Source organism: Peromyscus leucopus, chromosome 1, assembly GCF_004664715.2.
Source record: "Peromyscus leucopus breed LL Stock chromosome 1, UCI_PerLeu_2.1, whole genome shotgun sequence".
In the NCBI taxonomy this organism is placed as follows: Eukaryota; Metazoa; Chordata; class Mammalia; order Rodentia; family Cricetidae; genus Peromyscus; species Peromyscus leucopus.
This window is the reverse complement of record NC_051063.1, coordinates 27,648,497-27,661,493: the sequence shown is the minus strand read 5'-3', so window position 1 is coordinate 27,661,493 and position 12,997 is coordinate 27,648,497. Positions and strand designations below refer to the sequence as shown.

Below are 12,997 nucleotides of genomic sequence, written 5' to 3'. Positions count from 1 at the left end.
ACAACTAATCAATATTGACTTTTCTAAGAATGTAAAATAAAAAGCCAAGGCTTTTTAAATGTTAGAGAAGGTTGCAAAAACACTTGTGCTTGGTTTTTCATTGTGTGTGGAAAGGAGCGGCCTGTACCTAATATGTGGCTAGGACAGACTTCAAAGTCCTTGTACTGGATTGATATCTGCACAACAGTGTGCATGTATATTGCAAGAGGGGGTACACATCTCTGTAGAGACTATACAAAGGTATTTGTTTATAAACCATCAGTCAACAATAATCTTTAACCATTCAGGGGGAAAAAGCAAGTTTAGGACTGGAGAGATTGTTCAGTCAGTAAAGTGCTCTTGCAAGCATGGGAAAATGACCTCAATTTCCTAAAACCCAGATATTAAAGAACGGCTAGGCTAGATTCTAAGGCTAAGAGGCAGAGACAGGATGACCTCTGTGGCTAGCTGGCCAGACAGTCTAGCCAAATCTGCAAGCTCCAAGTTCAGTAAGAGAGCATGTCTCAGAAAATAAGGTATGACTGAGTCAGAATCAAACACCAAACTCTGGACTGTACATGCACAGGTATATGAATGCACATGTACATGCATGTACACACACACACACACACACACACACACACACACACACATGCATGGGGGGAGTTTAAATATACTTCATATATTCTAGTTAAGAAATTCAAAGAAAGAGAAAATGATCAAGACTGAAGATTAAGCTCTCTTCCTTTTTGTGGCCATCACTGGATCCACAGCCACCAAAATGAAGTTTAATTCCTTTGTGACTTCTGACCCAAGTAAGAATCACAAATGTCACCTTCTTACATTCAAGGGAAGATCATGTCTTCCCCTCTTTTCAAAGAGCTGAGACAGAGTATAATGTTTGATCTATGTCCATTGGAAAGGATGATGAAGTTCAGGTTGTCCAAGGATACTACAAAGGCCAGCAGATTGGCAAAGTGGTCCAGGTTGGCATACAGGAAGAAATATGTTATCCATATTGAACCAGTACAGCAAGAAAAGGCATTTAATGGTGCAACTGCCCATGTGGGCATCCACCCCAGCAAGGTGGTTATCACTAGGCTAAAGCTGAATAAAGACTGAAAAAGGTCCTGGAAAGGAAAGCCAAGTCTCAATAAGTACAAGAAGAAAAAATTGAGAAGATTCAGGAGTAGAGGAATCTCATGCACAACTTTCATTAAAGACTGCCTAACTTAAAAAAATAAATAAATAAAAGAGTGAAGAGTAAATGAGTTGGATCCATACACACTGTTGGGAAGGATATCCATGTTACATATAAATGCATCTGCAGGGTCACATTAATACTGTACTTTATTATTAAAGAGAAGAATGGAAGGAGCAGAAAAAAAAGAGGAAGAATTGAGAGGCATCTACTCTATACAAAATGACTGTGTGTTTGATCATTTAAGTATATTCCAAAATAATATTGGGGATAGCAGGAATAGGTTTTTAACTATAAGTATTTTTAATTACTCAACACTATTTGAGTATCTGTAAAGGACTGACAAAATACTGTCAAAAAATTCATCATTTACCTATTGAGATGGGTGGAAGGAAGTTATTGGTGTCATTATTTGTGTTGAAGGGTAGAAACTTGGATTTGATGCCTCAGCAAGCTATAGGGAAATTTCACCAAGAGGGAAAAGAGAGAGAGACAGAAAGGAAGGGAGGAAAGAAGGAGAGGGAGGGAGACAGAGAACACTGAGTTATATAGACGTTTGCTTAAAAAAGTCTGAGCTACACAATTGCTGTGGATATCACTCTGTATGCTGTGAATGTGTTGCTCTGATTTGGTTGATAAATAAAATGCTGATTGGCCAGTAGCCAGGCAGGAAGTATAGTATAGGTGGGACAAGCAGAGAAGAGAATTCTGGGGATGGGAAGGCTGAGTCAGAAGATGCTGCCAGCTGCCGCCACGAGAAGTGAGATGTAAAAGTACCGGTAAGCCACAAGCCACATGGCAACTTACAGATGAATAGAAATGGGTTAATTTAAGATATAACAACTAGATAGCAAGAAGCCTGCCATGGCCATAGAGTTTATAAGTAATATAAGTCTGTGTTTTTACTTGGGTCTGAGCGGCTACAGGCCCAGCGGGAGAAAACTCCAACTACACACAATCTTGTGTACATTCTTTTTTTTTTGGTTTTTCGAGACAGGGTTTCTCTGCGTAGTTTGCGCTTTGGAGTCACTGGTAACTGCTCAACTCACAGCGATCCGCTGCTCTGCTCCGAGTGCTGATAAAGCGTGCGCCACCAGGTTGTGTACATTCTAAGAAGTTAAACTAGACTATGAAGTGTCTTCTATGTGCTATCTCATTAGTTTAACTTATGGGAACAATATTGTCTCCTGTCAGTGTTTACTTTTTGTCCAAAGTCTAAGAACCCTACATACGCTTCAATGGAACAAACTAATTTTATGAAATTCAGCAAAAATTTGTTTTTGTATTTTTCTGCAGAAATTATCCACAGTCCTCATTAGCTTTCCTTAAAACAAAACCCCAAAGACCCTTAAAAAGGCTAAGAAGCATTTTTGAGAAAAAACATGTTAGTTTAGTCTTTGTTTTTTGAGGGTAAAGATCAGGGACTGGTAAAGCTCTCCTGAAGAAGGCCAGGCAGTGACTAGTTCAGGATTTTCAGGTACAGGTTGTTTCCTCATCTTCTTTTAAAATTTAAACACACACACACACACACACACACACACACACACACACACACACACACACAAAAAAAAAAAATGGAACTCACAGGCCTAAAAGAACCTAGCAGGCACAGCCCTCTGAACTTAAAGAGTAATGACTGTTTTATTGCTACAGAAATATAGTGTGGGACTTTGGGATTCCTGGTTTTTTACTATTTATTTATTTATTTATTTATTTATTTATTTATTTATTTATTTATTTATTTATTTATTTAGGATTCTGAGAAAGTTACTGATGGCTTCTAAGCCTGAGTTTCTGCATCTGTAAAAATAAGATGCCTATCTCTCTCACTTGGGAGAGAAACAGCAAGTGTGTGGACTGCCTACGGTGCCTGGCAGACACATATAAGGAACATATTTTACTGCCCAGTTCATCTAATGAACTGTTAGTAATACTTATATATCAATATTAAATGTTTGATAAGGCCACTCCTCCAACATGATATGCTTTATTTCAGGACTAAACTGTGGCTCTCTGGGATACAATACACATACATATTACTGATTAAAGCCTAACTTCCTCCTCATACATTTTTATCCTCAGATTTCTAAAGCAGATTTATCAATACATTTCCATAAGAACAGCATCTTCAAGAAATCCAACGTGCCAGAAATAAAACTATCGTTAAATCAGAGAACTTTACTCTTTGTAGCTTACATAATAGAATTCTCTGATCCATGGAGGCAACATCCTACAACTCCAGTGGATATATGAAACTGAATAGTACTGAACCCTATAGATAAAGTTTTCCCCTAGACATACTATACTATATAGAAAATCATCTGATTGCTTAAGCAGAGATATTGATCTCTCCTCTTCCTGTTCCTCACAAACTGAAGGTCTTCAATATATCCAAATGCCACTATTATGAACCTTGATTATTTGTTTGCCCTAGAAAAACAAACAGCATGAGAACATGAATACCTTATAAATATTTTTATCATCTCAACATCCAACAAAGAACTAGCTAGGTATATGCATTATATGATTTGCACTTACTGAAAAATGTAGCTGGAGGGCTTCTCTCCAGGTTCCCCAAGCCCCTTAGTCCCACAATCCACTTATAAAATAATCACTCAGACGCTTATATCACTTATAAACTGTATGGCCATGGCAGGCTTCCTGCTAACTGTTCTTTTATCTTAAATTAATCCATTTCTATAAATCTATACCTTGCCACGTGGCTGGTGGCTTCCCGGCGTCTTCACATGCTGTTTCTCCTGGCGGTGGCTGCAGTCTCTCCCCCAGCCTTCCGCTTCCAGAATTCTCCTCTCTCCTTGTCCCACCTACCTCCTGCCTGGTCATTGGCCATCAGTGTTTTATTTACATAGAGTGATATCCACAGCACTTCCCCTTTCTTCTTTTTTTAAAAAGGAAGGTTTTAACTTTAACATGGTAAAATTACATATAACAAAACAATTACCGAGCAAGAATTATAGTTACAATATTAAAGAAGATGTCCTATCTATCTTATATTTGTGAGTTTAAGGTTTTATAGCTAACTTATCTTTTATCATAACTGAGGAAATTACGACTATCTAGTCTTTAACCACATCAAAGACCTGAGAAGGAACATAATGGTACCTGAGAAATGGTAGATGGATGCAAGCAACTTTCGGGGATCTTGTAAAAGTAGACCAAGACAGCTGGCAGCCTGGACAGTCACCTAATGTTTTTCAGCATTGTTGGTGCATTCAAATTGGCTACAGGCCTAGAGTATCTGACAGACCATTTTCAGAAGCAGGAATTCTGAGAGACCATCTTACCCTGTCTTGGCAGAGTGGTCGCTTTCCTTGTGTCCCGCTTGTCCAGAAAGGACAGCATTGCATTTGTACTGTCAGCCGTCAAGGCAAGGGCAGTTCTTTGCCCAGTAGGCCATTTTGTGCCAAAAAGACAAACTTCCAAATGGAAATGTCTTAGAAGCCCAACATTCTCTCGGGATCAATTGGTGCAGCCAGGAGCAATTGTGTCTCACGTCAACAGAATTCTAAGTTATTTAAATGTCATATTCTCTAGGTCTATGAAGTGTTTGAAGATTACCTATCTATCTGAAATATATCTATGTATACCTAGAAGACTTAACTAACATGGCTACAAATATGATTATCATAGATGACTGATTATTAATCTATTTTTAATCATCCATTACAATTTTAAATGAGTTAAACATAATACCTCAAACAAGAATAGAAATATATATATACAGTATAACAAAATTAACTTCAAGTTTGTATTAATAAACTAAAATTTTTACCAACGTAAAACATTTTAAACATAAACTAAAATCTATACCAATGTAAAACATTTTAAACAAGTTGTTCTTTAAAAGTAGGTTCATTAATCTACCCTTTTATCTTATCATCTCCATATCCTCCTATATATCTATATTATATCCCCCTTTTTTTTTTTTTTTTTTTTTAGAAAGAGATCACATTTATAATCAACCTGTTTTAAATAAAAATATTGGTTTTTCTCTGTCCCACACCAGAGGGCTCTTCTGATTTGGGACACAAGAATCACTTAACCATTTTTTTTTTTTTAAAGCAATATGTCTGGGTTTAGAGGGGGAGTGAGCCAATTCCACCTCTAAAGCCAGCTTGGTATATTTGGGAATTTGGGCGTAGCATCTCTTACTACTTCCTGCTGGAGGGGGGCGCTGTATCTTATGGGGATACAAAGAAAATTTTAGACCTATGGGGTAGTCCGTGAGGCTGTATTGTGTGAACCAGTTGCCTTGAAACCGGTCTGGATGTTGGATCATCTGGGCCATGGTGTCATCGGAGACCTTTCAGGGGGTCTTGGCTGGTGAAACCTGATGTATCTTAATCTGGAACAAGTCCACAGCCTCTGGCTTTCTGTGGAAACAAAAGCAGAACCTCTTTTCCAAAGTAACATATCCTTATATCCAAATTTTGAAGTCAAGGTACCTTTAAAATATACATTTTGGAATAACTCAACAGCTTTTGTAATCAAATGTTTTTCTTTAGTTACAAATATCAAAGAGAACATAATCCAGATTCTCTGTGTGATAGCCATCTTTACGTGGCTTATTTTTTATATTACCTTATCCTGTTGCTTTAAACTGTAGTATTGTAAGACTGAAACGGCGCTGTGGCTGCTGGCTCCGCCCATTTAGGTTACCAACATGGCGTTTTCCGCCAGTTCTGTGAGTCATCAAGTCTCAGAAATAGTGGGTCTACGCTTTTTATCAAAGCAGCGTGTAGCCCAGAAACCTCTTTTTTTTTTTTTTTTTTTTTTTTAAATACTAGTAAAGACTAAATCTACCACACAGCGTAATGTGCCGCTGGCAGACGCCTCATTTCCGCCATACTGCCGGTCAAACGCACACGCCAGGAACCCGCCAGTGTTCAAACCTGCGTTTTGCGGAGTCTAGCTGCCCGAATGAGACAAGAAGCAGGAACCTGGTTTTGGCTCTGTTTAGAATTGGTTATTAAATATTCTCAGGTTTAAGGTGGAAACTCGAGCCGTTGGGCGCCATTTGTAGCTGGAGGGCTTCTCTCCAGGTTCCCCAAGCCCCTTAGTCCCACAATCCACTTATAAAATAATCACTCAGACGCTTATATCACTTATAAACTGTATGGCCATGGCAGGCTTCCTGCTAACTGTTCTTTTATCTTAAATTAATCCATTTCTATAAATCTATACCTTGCCACGTGGCTGGTGGCTTCCCGGCGTCTTCACATGCTGTTTCTCCTGGCGGTGGCTGCAGTCTCTCCCCCAGCCTTCCGCTTCCCAGAATTCTCCTCTCTCCTTGTCCCACCTACCTCCTGCCTGGTCATTGGCCATCAGTGTTTTATTTACATAGAGTGATATCCACAGCAGAAAAATACTTTTTAAAATGACTTCACGATTCATCTCTGAGAAAATGATCTTGAAATTCCATTTACAAAAGACATGAAAACATATTTCCTCTGAGTCATAATACAAGAAAAACAGTACAGCAGATGAAAATTGGCTATTATATTACATCATTACTTCAGGATAGCTACAGTAACACACTAATGCCATTGTTTCTAGTATCATGAAGTATCAAAGCTTAGTTACATTTCTGAGTAATATTAGTAAGTAAAGCTAACGATTATCGTAACTACTGAGGAATTTTAGTAGCCACCTTAAAGGGAACATAACCTTTTAAAGTTATCTTTATACATAGAGAAAAGTATTGAAAGAGTAAGTGCAATACACCTCCCAAACAGTTCTGTCAGTTTCCTGTGAATTTACTTTGGAAGTTTTGAAGAAAGCATGGATTACTTAAAGTCACCTTTATTTTAGATAATTAGAGGAAAAAATTTAATGTAATTTACATTAAGAATAAATGCTTTTTCTTCTTCATCTCATTAGACCAAAAGATAAATTATGTATAAACTACATCATAATGTAGGAGGTTTTACAGACCAAGCCTAATTTAGTTCTTAGAAATCAATGGTGTCTACATTAAAATAATTTTATAGCCCTGTCCCTCAACCTTAGTAGGGATAATATTGTGGTCTTCGTTTCCTTTCCAGTCACTGAGGATATGTAAAAATTTTCTACAAATATATTTCAGGATGTTTATAGGAATAAAGAGATAGGACAAAATAATCCGTTACAACAAAAACAATCATGTTCAAAAGACATTCTATACCTAAAAATGATTCCTCATGTGTTCCATATTCAATAAACTCAAATGTAATGCCAATTAAGTATCTGTTTCCTCTTTTGTAGCTGAGAACTGTTGAATTACTGACCAAATCCACTCAAGCAAAACATTTTCCAAATCCAAATAAAAGGCAGACACTACTATTTACTATTACTACTCAACAAATCAAGTGGAAATATTTCAAGGTTTTTAATTGTGGCAGAATGACTTTTTAAAATTCAACATTATAGAGACCCTTTAATAAAAGTAAAATTGCTCAATGGCAGTTCTTTCAAAAAACGTAGTTTCAAAAAGGGCAAAAACAATCACCCTCCATTAAGTCTCATTAGCAACCACTGCAGAAAGGGTCTCAAATGCACATGACTCCAAACCAGCTCAGTTTGGGCAGGTAAGCAGGGACTATGAAGTATAGGACAATGCTTACATACAAGTTTCACCCCAAAGCTACTACTATAGTTCCTTTTGCTTCTGTTGTTATGAGGAATGCAGATAAGGAAATCGTGAAAATCAGAAGCCAGAAATTGACTTCATGAAAAATCTCCCATCTTTTAGCACTAGGAAATCAGTACAGGTGCCTGTAAACTGAATTTGCCCTTCCTGTGAGCAACTGGTGCTGGCTACAGGCCAAGAACATGCTAAGACAGTGGTTCTCAACCTGTGGGTCAACACCCCTTTGAGGGAATCAAACAACCTTTTTCACAGGGTTTGCCTAAAACCATTGGAAAACACAGGTACTTGCATTACCATTTATAACAGTACCAAAATTATAGTTATGAAGTAGCAATGAAAATAGTTTTATTGGTTGGGGGTCACCACAACATGAAAAACTGTATTAAAGGGTTGAAGCACTTAGGAAGACTAGAACCACTACTCTAAAAGCAGATGTATTATTAAGAATCTCAAATATGTGACTCCCAAACCCTATACATCCCTGCCCTGCCACCCCAGGACTATAACTCAGATTATAAGATAGACTATGTACCAGAGAGAACATCAGTGATAAGATGAATTTGGAAATTAAAAGTTTCAAAAATATTTCTACTTTATGCACTATTTTAAAGTACACATTTTAAGAAAAAAAGATTAAAACAATGAGGAGGCCGAATTAAGAAATGACTCCTAACTTTAATACAATAGAGAATACATTTTCAGCATATTACAATTCATTTTTAAAAATCTAGTGTTTTATAAACTGACTGCATTAGTTGGGCAAAATTTAAACATCCATCATCTGAGTTCTTAGGAAGCTTGACTATTTCTACATCAAACACTGGGGCCTGGCAGTTGTAAAAGGCTACTTCATTTCAGCAACATGAAAAAGGAAAACAAAAGTTTAGAAAAAAACAACAATGTTTACCAACAAGATGCTTGTTATATAATGATTAAAGCAGCAAAGAACCCATACTCAAAATACTTCTCTTCACTATTTTAGCTCTTACTAAGAAGATTAGATGCTCAAATGGATAAACACAATCTTGGGGGATTAAAAAAGAAATGCTGTGCAGAGCAACACCCAAAGATTTAGCCTTACAATATAAATTTAAAAGATCCTCTCAAAATTTCCAGTTTAAGTCAGGTAGGAAATTTCATAGCTACATTTTACTCAGAGTTCTAGGTTAATTTAGAAAAATATCTAACCTACTGTTATGATATCATACTTTGGAAAAAATCATTTAAGAACAAGAAAAAGGGGGGTGGGGTGGCGAATAATGTGGAACTATTGAGGTTGAAATATCTGAATCAGAATGCTTTCCTAGTATGCCAAGGGTCCAGGTTCCATCCCTAGCACCATGAGTGGTGATGTCAACAGTTACCAAAATCAAAACTTTGTGTGCCCAAAGAAGACAACCTTTCCCATTTGCTAATCTGTTCTGCTTTGAGAGCCATTATATTTTTTTACATTACTATGATCAAGATAATTAAATGGAGTCATTCTGATGCACTTATGGGACTTAGTTCTGGATTTGGGTTAAAGGTTTGGGCTGTGTAAGATGTTATTTTTAATTCTAAACTTTTCATGTATTTCACTTCATTTAATTTTTTTGCAAGCAGGAAGCAAAAGTTTAAACCAATAAGCATTTATTGGTGGATAATTCCCAGTCCAAGAAATATAAAGAGTAAATAAAGTTGAGATAAATTCCTTTACATTACAAAAAATTAAAAAGCAAGCCTCACTTTATCTAAGCTCAGTTTCACCACCTGACAGCTTGTGTGACTTAAGCAAGTTATTTAACTATTATGTGCTTCATTCCTTCAACAATAAAACAGGATAAATACTAGCTACAATCTCTTTATAAGAATGATGATACGTCTTAGATGTGTTACAATTCATTCTCTTATATGAAATCAGTATATTACACTTCTGGAGAAGTGGTAGCTACACAAGACATGTCAGCACTTCCTCAGGCAGTATTTTTCATCCTCACATTTCTATTTTCCTTTTACTAATCTAAAAGCAGCTTTCTAGTAATTTCCACACTCTATCAAATCTACACTAGTATAAATGTTATTCAGTGGATAATTCAATTATCAGTAAACTCTAAGCTTTATGAAGGTGGTGGCAGTCTTTAATTCTGATCAGTATTGAATCTCAAGCACTTTAAAGAGTAAGGAGGATATAATAAATGCCCCCAAATTATCTATATATTGAGTGATGCACTCTGCAGTAGTTTCTGATCGACCAATGAACTGTGAATTATCAAAATTTGTTACAACTTTTGCTTATGACTTTCTTAGCAACACACTGTTACAAACACATCACTGCTTAAAAACTACAACTCATAATGTAATCATTTGAAGTACGTTTCATAAATTGTATATGCTTTACAGAACTAGAAATCCTGCACTGTGAATAATGACCAGTTCACCGTCCCCTGCAAATCCGTGGGAATATGGGCCTCACACAACAGTTCTTTTGTCACCCAACAGCTTAAACGTCACTCAGTCTATTAGTTTAACAAAACATACGCAGTCAAGTCCAAGCTTCACAAATCAAAAATTCATTCCAAATCCGCACTATTTCCGGATTATGTGGCTTGAGACTGGTAGGAAACTAATGTCCAGGGACATTCAGTTCCCACTAAAGGGCTGTAGTGATGTAAGGCTATACTAGATAATTTCACAGTGAAGAACAAAATCTAAAATGCTCAATTTAGTGAACACAAAATTAAGGAGGATAGAGAAGTTTAAAAATTGTTTGTTTTAAAAGAAACATGAGCCTTTCTACTCAAACAAGCCTTCCAAGACCCACCTATGAAAAAGCCTCTAATCCTCCAAATTTTCATTTCCCCTTCCACTTCCATGTCAGTAAAAGAAAACTCATACATTAATTTATCGAAACAATGTATCCCCATAAAACTAGGTCACCAGACAGAGAGGGACTTTAAAAAACTCAAAACCACTGTCTTTAAAATACTATCCTCAAGATGACAGGTGAGGAACAGTCACAGGGAACAGACACCAGAGAGGTGGAGTCTGGGTCTGTCTGTGGTGCAGAAACTACTTCCCAAGGGCAGATGGCAGTCACTCCAAATTCACAGAGAAGACCACCAGGCACAGGACTCAACTCTAAGTCACATCCTTTTGCAACAACCCCTGCCTTTGCCCAACCCAGAGCAGACCTGGGCTGTGAGCACGCCCTTCAGGCCTGCAGCGAGCCCAGGAACAACTTCACGTGGTCCAGGAGATGCTGCACCCGGGGTGCAGCAACCGCATACAAGTGCGTCTCAACAGTGAGCGGCCAGGGGCACCGGGAGCAGCCCCCTCTGCTCCCTTTGGCAGCACAGGAAACGTCTTCCACGTGGCCCCCGGTCCAGGGTGGAAGCGCACTGCAGCCCAGGGCCCCCGGGCAGCCTCAGCTCCCCTGACCGCGCCCCCCCCTCACCCGCCCCAACTCACCTGATCTTGTAACTGGGCAGGGTGTGCTTGCGCTTGATGATCTTCTTGAGCTGGTTGACGATGATGGAGGTGAGCTGGGGCAAGGGCCGCCCCTCGAACTGGGAGCGCACCTCGAAGTCGATCAGCGGGTCCTCCACGAAGGAGAAGAACCAGTGGGTGAAGGGCACGCGGGTGAGGACGAAGCGGAGCCTCCCCACCACGCGCGACAGCTTGACGAACAGGTAGGCAGACTTGCCGAACACCAGGTCCACGTCGATGGCCAGGTGGAAGCCGCCGTTGTACTCCACCTCCGCCTCGAAGGCCAGCTCCTCGGGGCAGGTGGCGGGCGGCGCGTCGCCGTCGGCGCCGTCGGGCTCGCCGGTGCCCGGGGCCGCCACGGGCCGCACCAGTCGGATGGTCTTGATGAAGGGGACCGTGTCGCCCAGGAACACGTCGCGCAGGCTCAGCCCCTCCAGCAGGCGGCCGGCCGTCTTGGTCTGCAGCAGCTCCTCGAACTCCACCTTGATCTTCTTGGTGACCCAGCGGCGGGCGAGCGCCGTGTCCCGCAGCTCCCGGAACAGGAACAGGATGGTGGCGTTGAGGAAGTAGCAGGTCTCCCGCGTCGGCGGGGCCGGGCTGTCGGGGGCCGGGGCCGCCTCGGAGGACGCGGCCGCGGGCTCCTCGCCGCCGCCGCCGCCATAGAGGTACTCCCTGAGGGACAGGCCCGGCACCGGCTTGAGGTAGCGGAAGCCGTCGCCCGCGCGGGCCGCCTCGTCCGCCCGCGGCTCGGGCTGTCTGCGGTAGAGCAGCAGGAACTGTGCGAGCAGCGTGAGGAACGAGCCCAGCACGGCCGACGCCAGGATCATGAGCAGCAGCCCCATCCCGCCGCCCCCGCCGCCCGCCGGCCCGCTCCCGCGCTCTCCGCGCCGCCCTCCTCCTCACGCCGTCGCCCCCGCCGCCTCCATCTTGAGGACATCGGTCGGGGAGGAGCGGCTCCCCGCGCCCGTCCCGCGCGTCCGCAGCCCGGCGCTGCTAGTGCGGCGCCTCCGACGGCCGCGGCCCCGCGCCTCCTCCTCCGACGCTCCTCCGGGGGCGGCCCGAGCGGCGGCCACCGGCGGCGGCGGCGGCGGCGGCGGGCGAGGGCGGGAACGGCGCCTCCCCGCAGAGACGGCGCTGATTGGGCGGGCGCCGCGTGACGTCAGAGCGGGCGCGCTCCCGGCGGCCAGCGTCCGGGCGCTCGCGGACGCGGGTCCTTGCTGGCCTCCGGGCGCGCTGCCAGCGCCGCGCCCCCCGCCCGCCCGCATCCCGCCCGCATCCCGCCGCGGCAGAGTCCGCGCGTCGGTCGTCTCGGGAGCGCGGGAGAAAACGGAGGGTGGCCCGGAGAAGTCGGGGCCCGGCGCGGGCCGGCGCGGCCGTCCGTTATTCCGCGCCCCTCCCCCGCGCTGGCCCTGGGCCCTGCCCGGTTACCTCTGCAGCGGCCGCCCTTCATCCCGCAGCGTGCTGCTACCTCCCCTGCAGGGCAACGCCGCAGACACTGACTGCATCAGAGACCGCCAAGGCTGGTCCGCTCGGACCGGCGGCGACCCTGCGTCCGCAGAGGGAGGGCCCGGAGAAGGGCCCGGGAAGAACCGCGGGAAGAAAGGAACTAACTTTCTCGCCTCAGGGGATAGTCGACTTTAAATGAGAAGGACGTTCAGGAGAGGTCTCAGAGGAGTAGGTGGGCTGAAAGAATTCCCCTGCAG

The 12,997-nt window shown here is 42.4% G+C and overlaps 1 protein-coding gene across 1 annotated transcript in view; it reads right to left on the bottom strand.

The window, feature by feature from the left end:
• Positions 1–12,151, bottom strand: part of Pdzd8 (PDZ domain containing 8) — a 72,395-nt gene extending 60,244 nt beyond the window's left edge. Inside the window, exon 1 of the mRNA XM_028881002.1 lies at positions 11,277–12,151. Coding sequence (XP_028736835.1) covers positions 11,277–12,136 — 860 coding nt within the window. The 5' untranslated portion in view covers positions 12,137–12,151. The remainder of the gene's footprint in view (positions 1–11,276) is intronic.
• Positions 12,152–12,997: the final 846 nt, after the last annotated feature.